We start from the raw sequence: 18,746 nt of genomic DNA, 5'->3' as shown, positions 1-18,746 counted from the left end.
TAAAGGATGAAGGAGGATAGAGCAGCTTGAAGTGGTTCTTCTGAGGACTCAGATTATCTTCCGACGTGCGGCTCTCATGGTTCTCCTTCATCAAACACTCAGAGAGGTTCAGAGTCAGTCTGAGATTTCACTTCCTGTTTGAAATGCTGTGATTTATCGGAAGATTTTATTTTGAAGAGTTTATTTTCCGGTCTGGAATCTAAAGAATCTAAAGAACAGCAAGAACCAGGATCAAATTAGGATCAGAAATTTCTATCCAAATTCTCCTTATGTGTCTGCTGCTGTGATTTAAATCTAAAACCCAACCAGAGACCGGAAGTGATGCAGAGTCCTCACATCCTCCAAAGTTAACATCCAAGTCTGACTTGAAAAGAAACACGGGGTCATGAGATCATCTCGTCTCTGACGTTTAGCCGCGGGGTCACTGTCGGTTCTCAGCGGGAACTTTCGGACAAGGACTTCCTGCGGTGGTGATTTTCTCGGCAGCTGCAACCAGGGAGGCTCATTAATGAGACATTTCTGATGCACCGTGGAAGGTTGTGTGGTTTTATGGACCATGACGGTGAAATGATCCAGACTGTGACTGACGTGAAGCCTCCGGATGGAATTCGGTTTCATTCTAATTTCAGTCGTAGTTTTGGGTTAAAAAAAACCCGTCAGAAAATAGCAAGAAAACAAATAGGAGCTATGACTGATGAGAAAAGTCTCTTCTGGAACTTCTCGTTGAGCTCTGAGATCTGCAGCCTCGTAAAAAGAGAGACTGAGGACTGGAGAGACGTCCAGATAAATGAGAGGACTCGTCATGGCAGCCGGAGGAGACAGACGCTCGGCGGGGAACACGACGTCTCACCTCGGTAGTTTGGCAATAAGTCAACGATGTGAGCAGGAAGTGTCGCTCCTCGCGGCTCCGACAGCGAGCGTCCTTCACACTTTATTATCAAAGCTGCCGACCATCCCACAACCTCTGAAGGTTCGAGATAGTCGAGCTGCAAGAACAACGTCTGGATTTAACTCTTTCAGTCGGGCTGAGAGGAGGACGTGTTGGTTCTCGGAGACTTTAAGGACAGAAATTTCAGACAGAAATCTGAGCCTCAGTCAAACTGGACTCGATGATCGTTTGTATCGGCAGCTCATTTTTTAGTGTCTCCTGGCAGAAACTTCTCGCCGTCCCTCCTCCTCTTCATGTGGGAGGATAATAGTGTGGAGAGGAGTTAAGCCTGATATCTGAATTACTCCTCGTTACACGCTCTCCAACTGGGAGATCATTTCTTTTGAATTAGGCAGTCATGAGATGAAACTACTTCTCATTTCTCTGCCTGACTCCTCAACCTCGTGAAGACCTCTGGCAGTCCCTGAACCGCGGGTTGGATATCCTGTTATTAATCTGTCGCTTCCTGTTACCAAACGGCAGGTCGGCGATGACGTGTGACCACCGGATTTGGAGCTCTGAGTGTCGCGGACAGCATCGTGTCAGAGAGATGCTTTATATAACATGCCATTGACTCGTTTAGTCTCTTTACTCTCTGAGTGTCAGAATCAAACCTGGAGCCTTCGATCTGATGGAGAACATGTTCTCACATCAGTCGTCTAATAAGAGTTTGCGTTGAAACAGTAATTAGTTGTTTGTCCATTTGTTTGTTTTTCGTACAAACGTGTAGATGTCCGTCTCATTCTCTCGAAAGTGTTTTCTCAAGAACACTTTGATGGAGTTCCTTCAAATTTGGCACAAATGTTCACTTGGTCCCAATGATAAACTGATAAGATTCTGGGTCAAAAGTCAAGGTCATAGTGATGAATTAAGTAGATTTTGGTTGTCGAAGGTCACTGTGACTTCACATCTATCCCCTATTATGAATGTGATATCTCAGGAACAACTTGATGGAATTCCTTGACATTTGGCACAAATGTTCGCTTGGGCCCAACAATGAACTGATTAGAATTTGGTGGTCAAAGGTCACAGTGACCTCATGTTAATTACCTGTTACAAATGCAAAATTTTAGCAGTGCCTTGGTGGTGTTCCTTCATATTTGGTGCAAATCCAGTTCCAAACGAATAAATTCATGCTCTTCATATTTTCCATGCTGTGCTGTCCTTCTTATCATAACAACATGCGGTCGGAGCTGCGTCCTCCTGCCAGGTCTCATCAGTCTTTGTCCCGTTTCTGTCAAACTTCAGGCTCCAATTCACCACTTTTAAAGATTAGTCTGGCTTCATGTTGTGTGTGTAACGCAGGATCTCGTCGGTGTTTTTAACCCGGAGCGAGCTTGTTAGTCGCCTGCCGGCCTCAGCGGTCACACAGGTGCTTTAACAAAGACAGAGGCGGGGGAGGTGTTTCATCGTTTCACCGTCGCTGTTTAGAGCCAATCGAACCTGCACAGAGACAAACAAGTGGCTTTACCTAATGACTCACCTTCGGCCTGTTGTTGCCGTGTGTGGAGGCTGATCTGAGAGTGGCCGGCTGTAAAACACAAACAGCAGCTCAGAGTCTCTCTGTGGATCAGATCCCCTCCTCGTTGGTCCTGTTTCACTCTTCCTCTGCAGATATGATGGAAATGAAGTCGTTTGTTTGATCAGATTTGGTGAGATTAGTTAGATGATGAGTGTGTTAAAATACTGTCTAATAGCAGCCCGGAGCACAAACACCAGGATTTATTCCACATCATAATGTATTACAGTTAATTTAATATTTACTCTGCTGTTAATATTTTGTCATTAACTATGTGCACTGCTGATCCATGCAAATAACAGCAAAAAAATATATAATTATTCCTCCAACAGTTAGAAACAAATATGTAAATTGTTTCCTGAATGACAGGGACACGCCCCTTTACCAGCTGTCAATCAAACAGACAGGGACACGCCCCTTCAGCTGTCTTTGTTAAGGAGAATATTGAATATTTCCTCAAACATTTTTTCTTCGTTTTGGTCATAAAAATGATTAACAATGCAAATGTATTATTTAAAATATTGTATTTTAGTTAACCTGTAACCGGAGTTCTGGTTGAAATACGATGCTGTTTCTGGCCAGAGAAAGATGATGGTTGAAAAGAAACCAAAACTGACTGTTTGAGGGAAACAGGAAACCGTCACCCTTCCTTGACCCGTTCGCTCACCTCCTTACTCACTTTGAAAGATGAGCATGGAGGTCTCACTCCGATAGAAAAGCTGTGCACCGGCTGGAACACGAAGCTGGAGCCTGATAACGTGTTATTGAAGAATGACTCTCCATTTCAGCCGGAGACCGTATTCATCTACAAAGTGCCTCTCCCACTGAAGTGGTGGGTGGGAAGAGAAGTCCTGCCAGGCCGTGCCGACACCTGCGAAAAGTCATCGGTCTGATTATTTTTGACCTTTATTTCTTTTCTTAGCTGCATTTCTTTTTTTTTTTTTTTTTTTTTGTGAGGGATGGTGGGAAGCAGCTGAATACCAACAGAAATCGTAGGAAGCTCTTAATACAAACGACCTGAATACAACAGTTTGCCTTTTTTTTGTCCAGTTCAAACAGCTCAAAACGAAAAGCTTTTTGCCTTTTCCTTTTTGGAGGCACAGCGAAAAAGGTCAGCGAGCGGAGGAGGAGGTGCAGGTGATAAACCGAGAGCTCAGACGGTCTGTTTATAATGAGGACTGGTGGGGTGATGATGGAGAGAGCTGGAGGAGTCAGACGGAGACGGGAGCTTCACACCGGGAGGAGGCCAAAGATAGAGGATTAAACTATCGATCTTCTCACTGAGATGGAATCAAAAAGTTTTAATGAACTCCATCAGACGTCCGTTTGTTCTCATCGCTGCGGTGGACTATGATTGGGTTTGTGGATTAAAATACATTTCCAGTTTATCAGTAGAAAACAGGATTGCAGGCGGATTAATAGGCTAAAATGATCCAGTCATGACTCACACGTGATTATCGTGGCCAAAAGAGTTGAACAGTTCGGACCACATTCAGGACTGTGTTTGCACTTTGGAAGTCTCTCTGACAGAAATGATGATCGGTTGGTCTTCGTTTTGTGGAGAGTTGACTTTCTGAAGTAAAACTAAAAGTCCGTCCTCGCCCACAGGGAGACGCAAGCGTGATGACAATCACTAAAATATCCAGAGAGGACGATTGTCGATGTTCAAACACAGTCGTGGTACCTTTGGGGAAATTCTGCTGAGTTCACGAGTGTCGTCTCCTTCCTTGGAGGGTTTTCGGCTCGGAGCGCCTGAAGCAAAAGCATCAAAGCAGCTGAAACCTGAGAGGATATCGAGTCCTGCAAAAGGAATACAAGATCAAACCCAAAGTACACAAAGCGTCAGAGTCAACACTGGAATTTGTATGACTTTCTGATTGGAGTTTTAGAAACTGTTGTTGTTGCTGCTTCAGTTTGTTGTTGTTGATTGATTTTGCTGATTTTCTCGCCCCAGTAATTAAAAGTAATGATTCAAACTGGCTCAATTAAACCGATCTGACAAACCTAATATGATTGAACTAACCTGACTAAACCAAACTGACTAAACTAATCTGAATAAAGTAATCTGTTTAAACTAATCTGAATAACCTAAACTGACGAAACTAAATTGACTAAACTAACCTAAATAAACTAATCTGATTAAACTAATCTGACTAAACTAAACAGACTAAACTAAACAGACTAAACCAATGCGGCTGCTCTGATGTCGTCCACAGTGGGAGAACGAGCAGCTCCACAGTCTGGAGGAGAGAGGTCGTCTTCTTCTGTCCCTGCAGTTCCTGCCTCCGCTGAAGGACGAAGACGTGGAGCGAGGAGGAGGAGGTGAAGGCCGTCGCAGCGGGGGTCTCTGCGTTGGCGTGAGGCGCTGCGCCCACCTGGCAGCGATGGACGTCAACGGATTCTCCGACCCCTACGTCAAAATGTAAGATCCCCAACACACTGTCATGAAAATGAGGTTTTATACAAATCATAATGGAGGCCAATGGAGTTTTGGTTGTTGTTGTTGTTGTTGTTGTTACAGTACCAGACGTGCCCACTGAGAAAAGTTGGCTGCAAAGCTGAATGGCAGCATCATACAACTTTCACTGTTTGGTTCGTTGTGTTTGTTTAATGGGACAAAGGCATTATTTCTAATTATTGGTGAATGTTTTCGTCTATAATTTAAAGTTGTAGGTCATTTTTAAATTTTTACGCTAATTGTGTTTTTAGGTTTTATGGTTTTACTGAACTCCTTCAGTTTATATGAACTGAGCGGTGAAAAAGCATTTCTGGTATTATTACGTTGGCTCAGCCAACGTTTGTGATTCGGACCGTTTGTCAGTGTTGCGTCTTGTTCCTTCTGCAGACTTCACACTTCGACATCAATGAGACAATTAAAAACTGGAGTTCTGCCATCTTATTAACCGTGATAAGCACTGGTGCAGTTACTGTTTGACTAAGAGAAGCATCTGTTTGGCATCAGAGAGAATCAGAGAGGGGAGGAGAGTTGGGGCAGTGTCTCCTCGGGAGGACATGCCCCGGGACGGACTCTGGGATTTAAGGCTTCCCTGTTCTTTTGTCTCCTGCGGAGCTCGAGGGACAGTTTGTGGAAGGAGGAAAGTTTGTTTCCTGTCGATAAGAACTGAGTCGCAGTCAGAACAAGACGTCTGACAGCTGAGGGCCGAAAGAGCGCGAAGAGATTCACCAGAAACGACTTGCAGAGTCCAGACAGATTTTTTTTAAATTATGTAGCAATAAATCACAACATAAGACTTCTCAGGGAAGTTCAGACGAAAACCCAACAATTCAACATGAGTGACAGCTGGAAGGAAAAAGTCCCTTTTGACAGGAATAAGAAATAAAGTGAAATAAAATGCTGAATTTTTTTTGGTCAAAAAAGGGAGAAAAATAAGTTTAAAAATATGTGAAATGATGTACTGAGAAAATCAGAATTAACTCTTTATCCTACAACCAGGTTCCTAGAATGCTTTTATTTTGAGGGAGGTCCCACTTATACTGAGTACTTGTTGGCTACTTATAGAATAAAACTGAATAAAACTTTGACCGAACCAATTTCCTTCAGACTTTGAATCCAACCAAAGAGTCCATATTAAAGCACATGAACAGCAGGTTGAATGACTGTATTTACACTCATATTTAAGTGTGATGACTCAGAAGTGAACTAATGAGCTCCCTCCTCCTCCTCTTCTGTCCCTGCTCTCAGATACCTGAAGCCTGACATGCAGAAGAAATCAAAGCACAAAACAGCCGTGATGAAGAAAACCCTCAACCCGGAGTTCAACGAGGTAAGAAGCCTGAGTCTGAGCTCCACGTCCTCCCAGGATGACGATGCTAACAAGCTCGTACTACGGTCATTTAATAATAATAAACTTTATTGTTAAAGCACCTTTCATGCAATAAGTGCAGCTCAAAGTGTTTTACAGCAAGAAAATGACATGCAGTGATTCACATAAGAACAGAAATAAAGGAACATAAAAACATGTTAAAATGTAATTTAAAAATAAAAAGCCTAAGAGCAGATTAAATTAAACACAAGGAAACACATCAATAAAATTGAGTTAAAATGTAGAAAAAAGTAAAACACATTTTAAAATTAACGCATTGCATACGCAAGTTGTAATACACAGATGACCTGTGGGGGCAGTGTGGAGCTGTGACGGTCAGATGTAATATACAGATGACCTGTGGGGGGCAGCGTGGAGCTGTGACGGTCAGATGTAATATACAGATGACCTGTGGGGGCAGTGTGGAGCTGTGACGGTCAGATGTAATATACAGATGTCCTGTGGGGGCAGTGTGGAGCCGTGACAGAGTCAGAGATGTGCTAAACTGCATAGAAACAAGTCAGAGACAGTTATGTCCGTTTTCTACGTGAAATGCTGGAAAAACTGAGTGTGCTCCGAAGCGTTCTGTCCCCCTGTGATATCAGAATCAGTAAAGTAGTGACGCCCTCAACTGTCGCCATGTTTATTGTTTATATCAGTTATATCGGGATGTTCTGATTTTATCCTTGTTTCAGTGGTGTGCCCTCTAGTGGAGTCCTCCAGTAACATGCAGAGCACTTAATAAGTGGCCGTGGCTTCTTACCCCTGATTTTATCCAAAGAGTTAGCTGCTCCAGATTATTTTCCAACATATCTCTTTTTGTTTTGGGGCCGACGGGGAGGATTTTGTGTTTTATATTCGTTTAATTTTAGGAAATTACCAGCTGACATCTTTCTCCCATTAAAACATGCTTCTTCGACACTAAACTCTGTGTTTTCACCTCAAAAAATAGTCTTCTGAGGGGACTTCAAATGTTTGGGGTCATAAATATGTCAAAAATTCATTGTTTTACATGAAAGGAGCACAAAGCCTTTTTCCCGACCGACTGGAAGATGAAATATTTGAACTAAATCTGATCCACAGCTGCACGTTTATCAATGGAAACGTCAGCAGGCAGCAGACTACTGCGGTGAGGAAACGAACGGAGGCCGTTGTTGTTCGTGCAGCGTTCAGGTGTCGGAGGACGTTAGACGCTTGACCTCGGCGACTCATCCCCACCGACCCGTCCTCAGCCTGTGTTTTCTCTGCAGGAGTTCTTCTACGAGATGTCGCTGTCGGAGCTCGCCAACAAGACGCTGGAGGTGACGGTGTGGGACTACGACCTGGGACGCTCCAACGACTTCATCGGTGAGCGGCTGAAACTTGTTTTCTTATCTTCAGGTTCATTTTCTGCTTCTAGCTGTTACAAAAAAAACCCCGTAAATATTAATGAGGCTCACACACGCTGCTCGCTGGTGTCGGCGAAGCTGCTCAGCGACAGCTTGGGTATGTTTCCCAAGATATTTATCACGCGTCTATCTGCACAGAGTCCTGCCGTCTTCATCCTGGACGACGTGAGCGCTCAACAGTTGTTTGTCCTGAAGTGTCGGCGAGTACGAGACAGGTTTCGACACAGACGTGGAAAAATACTCGTCCTGATTGGCTGTCAAGAAACGCCAATCAGAACCCAACGCATCGGTTCTGTAGATCTTTACACTGATTCTAGAACAGGTTTTCAGATGATCACCTGATTGATGACAAACAGCACAATCACATTGTGAATCATGACTTTGATTGATGAAAAAGGTTTTTATGAGAGACATTCACGTTTCAAGAGCGGCGGAGCTTCATTGTCTAAGACCGAAGAAGGCGCGTTTTCAGTTGGTTGTTAACCGGAGTTTAGCTGTTTATTATTGCGAAATTAACTGTTTGTTAGCCGATTGTTAGAGTTGTTAGATTTTAACTTTAGTTTTGCTGTTTTTAAGTGAAATTAGCTGGGTTTTTTTTTTTAGCTTTGTTGGCTGGTTGTTATCAACTTGAGTTTAGCTAGTTTTTAGTGAAATTAGCTTTATTAAATTAAGTATTTTTTTATTTTTTGTGTAAAATTATCTGTTTTTAGCTTTGTTTAGCAAGTTGATAGCTGTTGGTTAACTTGAGTTTAGCTGTTTTTTTTTTTTTTGTGAAACTAGATGTTCGTTAGCCTTGTTAGCTCTACCGGGACCTTCTGAGGCGTCGGAGGGGAAAAACATTCGCTGCAAACCACCTGAACTGTGTCGCCGTGGCAACGGGCTTCTCCAACATGACAGCACGCCGCTCGCGGCGCGTTAAAAAACGGGCGAGTTTCTCGCCCTCAACAACACAATCGTAGCGCCGATAAAGGACTCCGACGTAGCCCGTCAAAAATAAATACGGTTTCCTCGGTGTCGCCGTGGCGACCGTAGCGACTCCCGGGCGTCCTCGGAGAGACTTTAACGGACCGCTGACTGCAGAAACTCTTCCTGTGCTTCCCGCCGCCGGTCTGTAGGTGGCGTCTGTCTGAGCTGCCGCTCCCAGGGCGACGCCCTCCGCCACTGGACGGACTGCCTGAAGAACAAAGGCCGCCGGGTGGAGCGGTGGCACATCCTGACCAACGAGCTGCCGCAGACCCTCAGCCACGACTAACCGCCGCCGCCGCCGCCCTCCGCCGTCAGGGAGCGCACGGTTCACCGGGACCTTCGGGTTTACTGGACGCACTTCTTCTTCGCCGCAGGAAGTACGGAGGACGAGTGTCTTTACAACAAGAGGGCGGCGCGGTGGCGGCGTGCCTTCGTTATCGACCCGCAAGTCATCGGGAAGAAAAGGTCGTCGGGTCGATGTGAACGCGCGACGTCTGAGGGGCGGAACTCACCAAAGTTCAGTCGAGGTTTTGTAGATTTGTAATAAATTAAACTGCATGTTTGATACTTCAAGTTCGTCACTTCCTGGTTCTGCTGTTCTGTGTTTACGTCGACGGCCAATCGGATCATTCAAATTAATCTTCGTGATGCTGTGACCGTTCGTCGACCGATAACTTCTCCGTCTGATCGAGTCGGCTCAAATAAATCAACGGCCGCGCTGCCGAAAGCATGTTTGTTACAGGATTTACGTGTCGGTGTTCGTCAGAGTGTAAGAAACACGCATGGACACGCGTCGCGTTGCGCTTTTAGCTAAACTTAAGCTAAATAAAACAAACGTCTGCTGGTGAAACGTGCACGGCCAATGTTAGCTGGCTAGCAAACTAATTAGCTGGTCAGCTGTAGCATACTGAGCCTCTAACTCGTCCGTTAGCTGCTGCCTCCGACTGTGGTCGTGTTTACCGTCTTTTACGAGAAGAGTTCGTGTGAATGTCGCCCTCTTGTGGCGTTTGCAAACTTTTCCGAACGCTCCGAGTTCACAAAACTGTGTCGCGTTTACTGACGTTTTCAAGAATGCTGGAAGCTAATTTGTCGTCGGGTGGCAAATGAATATATTGTCATTTTTAGTCGTACGCAGTTTTTCTTCGTAATTTAAAAGTACGTCCGAGGAAAATATCGACGCTCCGTCTGTTCCCTCTTTTGCATTTCCTGCATCACGTTTCCGCCGCAGGAAGTTTTCCCGGAAAACAGCTTGAATTTCGAGGCGTCTTGCGCGCTGACGTCGTAACACTTCTAACCGGCCGCTGACGGGACGGTAACCGAAGTGAATCTTTAATCATCTCATTTTGATGAGTTCCGGCCCTCATGGTGTAGATATGCTGGGTTGGGACGACTTTTCTGTTTCATTTGGTGGATAAAAACCAACAGAACACAATGTTCAGAGTAACACGTCGAATGTAATTTCAGTTCATTAAATTATAATTTAAATATACCCTTGTGATAAAAAAAAAAAAAAAAAAAAAAAAAAGACCCTAGAAAGAAGACCCAACGGGGACCATTTCTGTTACTTTAACCTTTTTTGGGGCACTTAAATATCTGGAAGTTTGTCCACAGAAGGTTTAATTCTGCTTAAATCAGAGTAGCGGCGGGGTGCTGTGGGGACGGCAGCGCCCTCTGCTGGCCAGAGTGAAGAAGCAACGTCTTACCGTTTAAAATAATCTCTTGTTGTGGTTAAAGCGTGAAAAACCATGTCGGTCCGAAGGACAAAACGCGGAGTATTTAAAGTCGCACCGACACGTCGGAGTTCGTCTCCGTCCGCCGGCTTTCAGCAAGTCGACGCCGTCTCTCGTTTCTATCTGAAAAAAAAAAAAAAATGCTGCATGTTCCTCAGGGTACCTTTTCACATTCCAACACAAAAGGCCACCAAACCTCCGGGCTTCTGGGAAATGATGTTTGTTAGAGGCCACATATCAAATTAACGACAATATATTAGTTTATAAAACACAATCTAGACCAGGGGTGTCAAACATACGGCCCGCGGGCCGGATCCGGCCCGCCAGGGGGTCCAGCTCGGCCTGCTGGATGACTTTGCTAAGTGTGAAAATTACAGAAAGACATAAATTGCATTTCTATGAGAATATGGAGGTTTATGAGTACAAACGTTTTGTTATTTTTTTTTAATCGATCCAGTAATTGCTTCAAAAACAGCGTAAATGCGACGTCTGCTCCGGAGGAAGAAGCGCTCGGTGCTCGCTTTGTGACGCGTTTGACGTCAAACGCGTCACAAAGCGAGGGAATCTGCAGAGGAGAGCCGGGACAGATAAACAGTGGGCTGATGTCTGAGTTTTTGGTCTTTATGTTTCTAGTTTATTGTAGAAAGACCTTAAAATAGGGTTTATCATCCAAAAACCTTCACCAATGATTTAAACAAAGAGAAATATTGTCGTTTGGCCGCGTTATTATGCTATGATTTTACTGGTCTGGCCCACTTGAGATCAAAGCGGGCAGTATGTGGCCCCTTAACTAAAATGAGTTTGACACCCCTGATCTAGACGTACGAAGACACACTCACAAGCTCGGTTTAATGATCCTCCATCGTTTGGATCTCACCGTTTATCCTGATGCTTTTTGTTTTGTTGAAAAAGATTCTTTCACCTGTTTTTTAAAAGGTGACGGTTTGATGATGTTTGAAGGTGCTAATTGTGAGAGAATCTTTGGGTTCGGCTGTCGAAGGAACCAGAAGAAACTCAAAACATGTGGTCCGAGTTTCCCCGAATAATTTGGCCACGCTCCGATTTTTGTTTTATGTGAATAAATTTTTCGACTCGATAATCTTCAGTTTAGTTAGTAGTTTAGCTCCGTTAGCTTCACATGCAACAACAGTTTTAAGCTTCGTGATTGGATGTTTACGAACAAAATGCACGTTAGGAGTTGTCGAAAAACGTTGTGTACACAAGCTCATATACCTACCGGCTTTTTATTTTAAGAGTCTGACATTTTTCTGTTGCAGATGTACGGAGTCCCAAAGAGGTCAACATTAAATAAATAGTTAGGAAATCAATAATCGCGTCAATAAATGGTGTAAAACGTAAGAAATAAATTTACGAAGTCAACATTATATTATGAAATATTTCACAATAACCATATTTGTAAAAAAACATATTTATTTTCTAATTATTTGTTTGATATTGACATGTTTTGGACTCCATACAGAAGATCTTAAACTGTGAGTTTGGTGACATTTTCTGAATGAAGATGAGTTTTACTGCAGCGACTGAAACAGCTTCACGACTCTTTTGGGGATTTTGTTAAAATATAAACCCTCATCTGCTTCCATATAAATCTGTACAGGTGCCATTAATCACTTCCTGTCACTCCCCCATGATCACACTTCTATTGCACTCCTCAGTGAGACTGTGAAAAAAAAAAAAAAAGTACATCCTGTCAATGATGATGATGATGATGATACAAGTGGTTCTTCCTCGTTGTTGCATGATGCAATATGTTGTTATACTTCTTTATATCTCTCTGCGCCTGTTTTCTAATTGAAGTGTTGGAGCGAGACCTGATGCGGCATTCAGGTTGCAGCTCCTGTTCCGCTGTTTACTCTTCATCTCTTATGCACGACTGAATGTACGGACGTGGCTTTTCTCTACGATATCGTTGTTTACACCGACCTCGTGCTTTACGGTCCTTCTGACATTTCTATCAGGTGTTTTATGTACGATGCAACAATAAATTTGGAATGCAACACAGACAGAGGAAGAGGTGTCAGTTTGTTCCCGTGCAGGGTGGTTCTTCCTCGGCGGAGCGGCGTCACACTGCCCCCTGCAGGCGGGGAAACAGAAGTGCAATAACAGCAGCAGCAGAGAGGGAGACTACAGATGTGTGAAGTGTAATTACGGTCACACCTCCAACACTACCAGAGGGTTTCAACTTTATTAGTGTTTTACTGGTTTTTATTTAGAGGCAAAAGAAATCTGACACGAACAACAACAAAGACACAACTAGAAATTCTCTGAAACCATGGTTAAATTTTAAGTTCATTTAAAATGTGTCGTTTATGTTTTAAATTCATAAAACGTGTCGTTTGTTTTAAATGAATTCAAAACGTGTTTTTAGTTTACATTCAGTTAAAACATGTCGTTTATATTATAAATTGACTTAAATCAGGTTATTTCTGAATATATTTCTTGATAATTGATTCTTTTTGTACTTAATTTTTTTCTAGTTAATCAAATGTGTTTAGGCGATGATATTTTTAATTGATTAGAAAACTTAGCTCACATATTGTTTAAAAGTAGAATTTAAATTGCTGAACCCATCGTAAAGTCACTAAATATACTCCACTACTTTCACTTCATTTTTTTCACATCAATAATACAGAAACTTCTGCAAATATTTTTTATTGTGAAATTAAATGATATTTAAAGCCCTTCCTCTAAGAAATAATTCATCTTCGTTTTCTTTCTGTTCGTCCAGGAACTCACTGTTTGTTAATTTCTTCTTTTCTATTAAAGACTTTTTTTCTCTCGTGTCATTTGCTCTTATTTCTGTTGCTTCCGTCTTCCTTCATCACAGATTTTGCTTTACCGTCCGAGTAAGCAGATTTTTCACTTGATGGGAGAGAAACTTTCACTTTTAATAATGAAATAATACAGAAAGTGTCTGAAGTGTTTGTCTGGCGTTAGCGTGCAGATGTCCAACAGGATTTGAATGCAGGGTGAGCTCTCACCAGGTGAACAAGTGGAAAAACCTGAACGGAGCAACGTGTCACCTGATACTTATTCCATCACGTGGTCTCTCTTGAGTTTTTTTTTTAATTTTTTTTACAGCAGGTCGATTTTCATGTTCATCAAAAGAAGTTTTACTGAAGATAAATGTGTCGATTGTTTCTGAGCTGCTGTGATTTATAAGATATAAAAAAAAATATTCAAAATAATAATGTAGTTTAATAAATAAAACCACCTGACAAAACTGTCGCAAAACTTTTAATTGTTGAAATAAATCCAGCAAATAAAACTTTATTGTTTCATTTCTTCTCTCTGAGCGTCGTCGTCCTCTGAAGGATTTTCACAGATTAAAGTTTTCTGCAGGTCAGATTATTTAAGATTTTTTAGTGACCTTTGACCTCTGACCTGCATCCAAAATGAAGACAATGAAAGGTGAAGAACAAGTGCAAAGCAAGAAGAGACTTCCTGTCAGCGTAAACACTCGTCCCATCCTCCAACTCTCCGAAATAAATAAATAAATAGGAAGGACCACGTCGTCTGTAGCTGCCGTTAAAAACTCAAAGTGCTTGGAAAAAGCTCAGCGGGAGGAAGAGGAGGAAGAGGAGGAAGAGGTGGAGCCTGTTCTTCCTCCTCTGCAGCGCCGCATCACAAACCAGTGACTGTTTTCTCAGCGTTTCAGTTCATCTTCTGTCTTTAGGGTTTAAAAAAAGATCCTAAAGTTTATTTAGTATCTTTTACATGTTTAAAAACTGATAACTAACATGTTAACGTACCAGCAGCCAAAGTTTCAATAATCAATCAATCAATCAATCAATCAATCAATCAATCAATCAATTCTGCTTCATAAACAACTTCCATCTTAATTTTCCTCTCCAGATGTTAAAGTTCTCGGAGTCAAATAATAAATTGATGATTCACTGGGTGATTTTTTTTTGTCTCTTTTGACTAAAATATTTCCCAGCATGCATCTGTAACGACGACAGTAAACTGAAATCTTTCACAGGGAGAAATCTGATCTGCAGCGTAATCAATAATTAAATGAATATGAGCTGCAGACAGAAGTCGTTCTGCACACAGATGATATTTAGACTAAATTGCATTTTGAAAAACCGGCTGGCTGATGTCTTCACGTTCGGTTCGCAACAAACATGAAACGATCTTTATTTTCTGCTTTAAATAAATACATTTTATAATGAAATTATTTTCTGCAGGAGATTTAAAGTTTTTTTTTCTGTGAAGTTTTACATCTCAGAACTTCGTCTGATTTAATGTTGAAGGTTTTTATATGAAAATATCAAAACGCCTCACAGCTCGCTGGTTTGCGACGCGTCTCGCAGCTCCAGACACAAACAGCCTCAGGTGAGTCGACAGCCTCTCTTCTGATTGGACGGCTGTTTTGTCTCCTCGCGTCGTCGTCTTTCTCCTTTACGACTTCGCAGACGACCGGCGTTTCCTCCGCTTTGCTCGTCTCTCTTTCGGACACCCGAGCGGGAACCATCTCTCCTCCGTCGTGTCACTTCCCGCCGACCTCGGCGTCCCTGCAGAACTCCGCCCCCTTCGCTTGATGAACTGCCGTGTCCGTATGTGTGAGCGACGTCCCTCCCGAAGCGACCAATCAGGCGTTTAGCACGAAGCACATGCCCTTCTTCAGGTGGATCTGCAGGCCGCTGGCGCTGGTGAAGGTCTTGGTGCACTGGGCGCAGCGGTACGGCTTCTCGCCGGAGTGCGTGCGCTTGTGCTTCTTCATGGTGTCGCCGTCGCTGAAGGTGCGGCAGCAGAACGGGCAGCTGTACGGACGCTCCCCCGTGTGGATGCGCAGGTGGCGCCGCAGGTTCCCCCGCTGGCTGAAGCTCTTGGAGCAGAAGGTGCAGCGGTGCGGCCGCTCGCCCGTGTGCGTGCGCAGGTGGCGCCGCAGGTCGGCCGACTGCGCGAAGGACTTGCAGCACCAGTCGCAGGCGTACGTCTTCCTCTGCTGCTCCAGGTGCAGGCACAGGCTGGCGGCCTGGCCGAACGCGTCGCCGCAGCGCGGGCAGCGGTGGACGAGCTCGGGGACGAAACCGCCGACCGCGGCGCCGCCGCCGCCGTCGGCCGGCAGCGTCTCCTGAGAAGACTTTCTGTTTGGCTGCGCTTCCTGTCGGTCTGCGTGCACCACCACGGTCCGCTCCGGCTCCACCCGGCTCCTGAACACCGCCTCCTTCGGGACGAGAGCGCTCAACGTCACGGAGCCCGTCGGGCCTTCGGGTTCACTCACTTTGAACTCCTCAGGTTCAGTTTTGATGAGAGGGGGGGCACAAAGCTCCTCCCCGAGGGGCGTGGCACGAGGCTCCTCCCTAAGGGGCGGGGCACGTGGCTCCTCCCTGAGGGGCGGGACCTCAATGTGGACTCTGGGTACTGCGGCGGGAGGGTTCAGGGAGGAGGGAGACGGGTGAGGTGAAACTGTTCCAAACGCCTCCCGCGACGGTTCTGGCTTCAGGTCCCAGGACTCGGCGGGCTTCGTGTCCTCTGGCAGGTGGGCGGGTCCCGGGGGGGCGTCGCTGTGGAGCGACAGCAACGACACCGTTACCACCTGCTCGCTGACCGATGGCTGTCTGGGCTGGTTCAGGGTGGAGTCCGGCTCCTCGGAGCGGGGTCTCCTCTCCGGTTCTGCGAGCTGCTGCTGTTCCGGAGCTGCAGGACCGAGACCGGACCTGGACCCTGAGACAGAGGAGGACCCGACAGTCAGAACAAAGGAGGCGGTAACATGCTGTCAGACATTTCAGATGAACCCTGAACTCACGATTAAATCTGGGAATTGTTTTATTTATCCAACCACTAAAAAACATGTGTTGATTCTTCAGTAGAACCTGAAGTAGTTTCAATAGTATAAAAATGTGTGTGGAATTCCCCTTTTACGTGACTGACAGACAGACAGCCAGCCCGACACTGAGATTGACAGTTCCTCAAACTTAGTTCCTCTACAGCCCGTCACACCAAACTGCATGCAATAATCTGCCAATTTAATGTTCAACTGTTTGTTGTAAACGTATTGCTTATAATAATGGGGCACATTTAAATAATTCGGTGCCAACAAACTTTAAAGATTAATTTGGCGGGAGTCTCACGTTGCTACAAAGCCCCTCCTCTTCATTTTTCAGGTGACACCTGCTCTCATCGCATCAGACGACGCTCGATAGTCGCGTGATGGAAAAGGGGAACTAACGGGGAAAACGCTAAAAGGTCACGTCGGTTTTAAAATTCTGACAAAGAGGGGTCGTTAATCAGGTGCCGAATTGAAAAGAGAATCCTTGAAGACACGTAGACACTTTAAAATCCGAGACTAAGTCGGAGTTTAACGTTAAAACCGTTGGGAAGACTTAAACTGACGTATTTTTCAGCGCGGTTCTGAACGGCGTTCTGTCCGGGAGCTAGCCGGCTAGCTCGGCCCTTACTCATCCACTCGGTCTCGGCCTCCAGCAGCAGGATGTCCCGCAGCTGCCTCCGCAGGCTCTCGTTCTCCCGCTTGGTCCTGGCGGTCTCCTCCCGGTACTCGGTCACCGTGTCCCCCACCACGTCCAGGATCTCCTTCACCACCGCCGTCAGCCGCTCCGTCAGGTAGGCGTTCAGCAGCTGCAGTTTGGTCATTTTGATGCTGGGACCATAAACAGCTGCGGCAGCATCCACACCGGAAACAGGACGAGATAACAACAAACCAAACCGGAAACGCTTGGTTTGTTCAGTGTCTGTCTTTCAAAGTAAAAGTGTCCCTTTAAAAATATACATTTATGTTATTGAACACAACATTCACAGAACCTTGTTTGCAACAGCAGTTTTTTTTAGACTTGTTGCCAATTTGGTTAATTTGTCGGTTGATCATCTGTCATCATGGAGACTATGAAGTGACTGAATTTTAACAAATAAAATGTAAACAAACGACTACAAGGAGACACAAAACCACAAACAACCATTAAACAGTACGATTAAACATCAGCATGGCTAATATCGGTCGTCACCTGTTTGCTTAGAAATGTTAATAAACTACCAATACAAATACAAATACCTGAAATTTACAGGTCAATTCTCCAATTAGTCATTTGTCACTTTGAATTCCCAAATGACTGTTTTACGTGAAACCAATCGCCGACCAACGGTGACGTCACCCGTTGGTTTGTGTGGCATCGATACGACAACGAACACCTGTAACTGGTTTTAAATGCAGCGTTGCAGTTCCTCATTATGACCTCTGGAGGGCAGCAAACACACAGGATTCTTAGTGCACGCCAGTGTCAAGACAGACACCAACACTTCCTGTGAAAACTACCAAAATGAAACCGTTCAAATCACCAAAACTGACATAATAAACTGATAGTTCCTGTGAAAACTATCAAAGTACAACCTTCATTAGCACAGGACATCACAATAACACTATCGCCATTAAATAATCCTGAGTACAAAGCAGACCAACTTTTCCTGGGAAAACTACCAAAATAAAACAGTCCGAGGCACCAAAAGACATAATACACTAATACATCCTGTGAAAATGATCAAAATAAAACATCCAAAACACAGGACAGACAGCCTCTTAACACTTCCAGTTTTTTAAAAAAATATTCCAAACAGACAGCAGTGTACTGTCAGTATTAATTACAGGCTGTTTGAATGAATCTCGGTGTGCATCACTGATGACTGCAAACATCTGTAAAAACCTGCCCGGAGGCCCTTTCACAATGATCCTAATCAGGATGAACGTGTGTGATTCCCCACGGAGGATGAGGACTTGAACTGGTGCATTGTTGGGATTGTGCTCAGTCAGCAGAAATACAGCAGGAGGAGGGGGGGGGCAGCATTTTACCTTCAGTTAACCTACTCCAAACAGGAAATAAGGCCAATGTCTTCCAAAATAAGAGCATCACTAAAACACACTGGTAGGACGAACTAAAATGTGAATTTATGAAGTGAATTTTTAATGAAGTGGGACATAAAAGAAACATCTTTATGATCACCTCTGCGGACGTTAAAGTGCATCACAACACTTGCTGTCTTTGTGTGACCTCAGTTAGAGAAAGACGTTTGTCCCACAACTAATTGTGAGAAACTTCAGAGTAAACCTACAATCCGGTATTTACAGAATTTTTTTTGGAGTCTGCGGGCTAATAAACAGCATACATTTTTAATTGTTGACCTTTTATTGACCTGATATCTAACTTTTCTGAAAAGGTCTGAAAAACGAGGCCAATGCAGAAGTGTCTTTAAGCTGCAATACCACCAAGTGCCACTAGAATTCGGCTCCAAAAAGCCTCCAGCTCCATAGACTCCCATTCAACTTCTCTCATCAAATCCAAAGTGAATAAAATGTGTCCATCAGTTATCTCGGTGTTGTTAGCTAAAGCCACTCCTTCTTATTAATTTTCTGGA

General features: G+C 44.1%; 2 protein-coding genes across 2 annotated transcripts in view; one reads left to right on the top strand and one right to left on the bottom strand.

The window, feature by feature from the left end:
- Positions 1 to 13,157, top strand: part of doc2a (double C2-like domains, alpha) — a 33,499-nt gene extending 20,342 nt beyond the window's left edge. The window contains exons 8-11 of the mRNA XM_069165565.1: positions 4,664 to 4,869; positions 6,151 to 6,232; positions 7,522 to 7,618; positions 8,775 to 13,157. Of these exons, the coding sequence (XP_069021666.1) occupies positions 4,664 to 4,869; positions 6,151 to 6,232; positions 7,522 to 7,618; positions 8,775 to 8,911 (522 nt within the window). The 3' untranslated portion in view covers positions 8,912 to 13,157. The remainder of the gene's footprint in view (positions 1 to 4,663; positions 4,870 to 6,150; positions 6,233 to 7,521; positions 7,619 to 8,774) is intronic.
- Positions 13,158 to 13,600: 443 nt separating this feature from the next.
- On the bottom strand, positions 13,601 to 17,016 carry LOC138207960 (protein glass-like). Its single transcript, XM_069165566.1, has 2 exons — positions 16,784 to 17,016; positions 13,601 to 16,049 (listed from the first exon to the last, which is right to left on the bottom strand). The coding sequence occupies exons 1-2, from the start codon at positions 16,974 to 16,976 to the stop codon at positions 14,971 to 14,973; spliced, it is 1,272 nt and encodes a 423-aa protein (XP_069021667.1). The 5' UTR covers positions 16,977 to 17,016; the 3' UTR covers positions 13,601 to 14,970.
- Positions 17,017 to 18,746: the final 1,730 nt, after the last annotated feature.

The sequence above is a fragment of the Embiotoca jacksoni genome, unplaced genomic scaffold (assembly GCF_022577435.1).
Source record: "Embiotoca jacksoni isolate LCO1_2020_lvr unplaced genomic scaffold, fEmbJac1.0.p SCAF_34, whole genome shotgun sequence".
NCBI lineage: Eukaryota > Metazoa > Chordata > Actinopteri > Embiotocidae > Embiotoca > Embiotoca jacksoni.
Note: the sequence above shows the minus strand (reverse complement) of the source record. Positions and strands in the feature narration are given on the sequence as shown.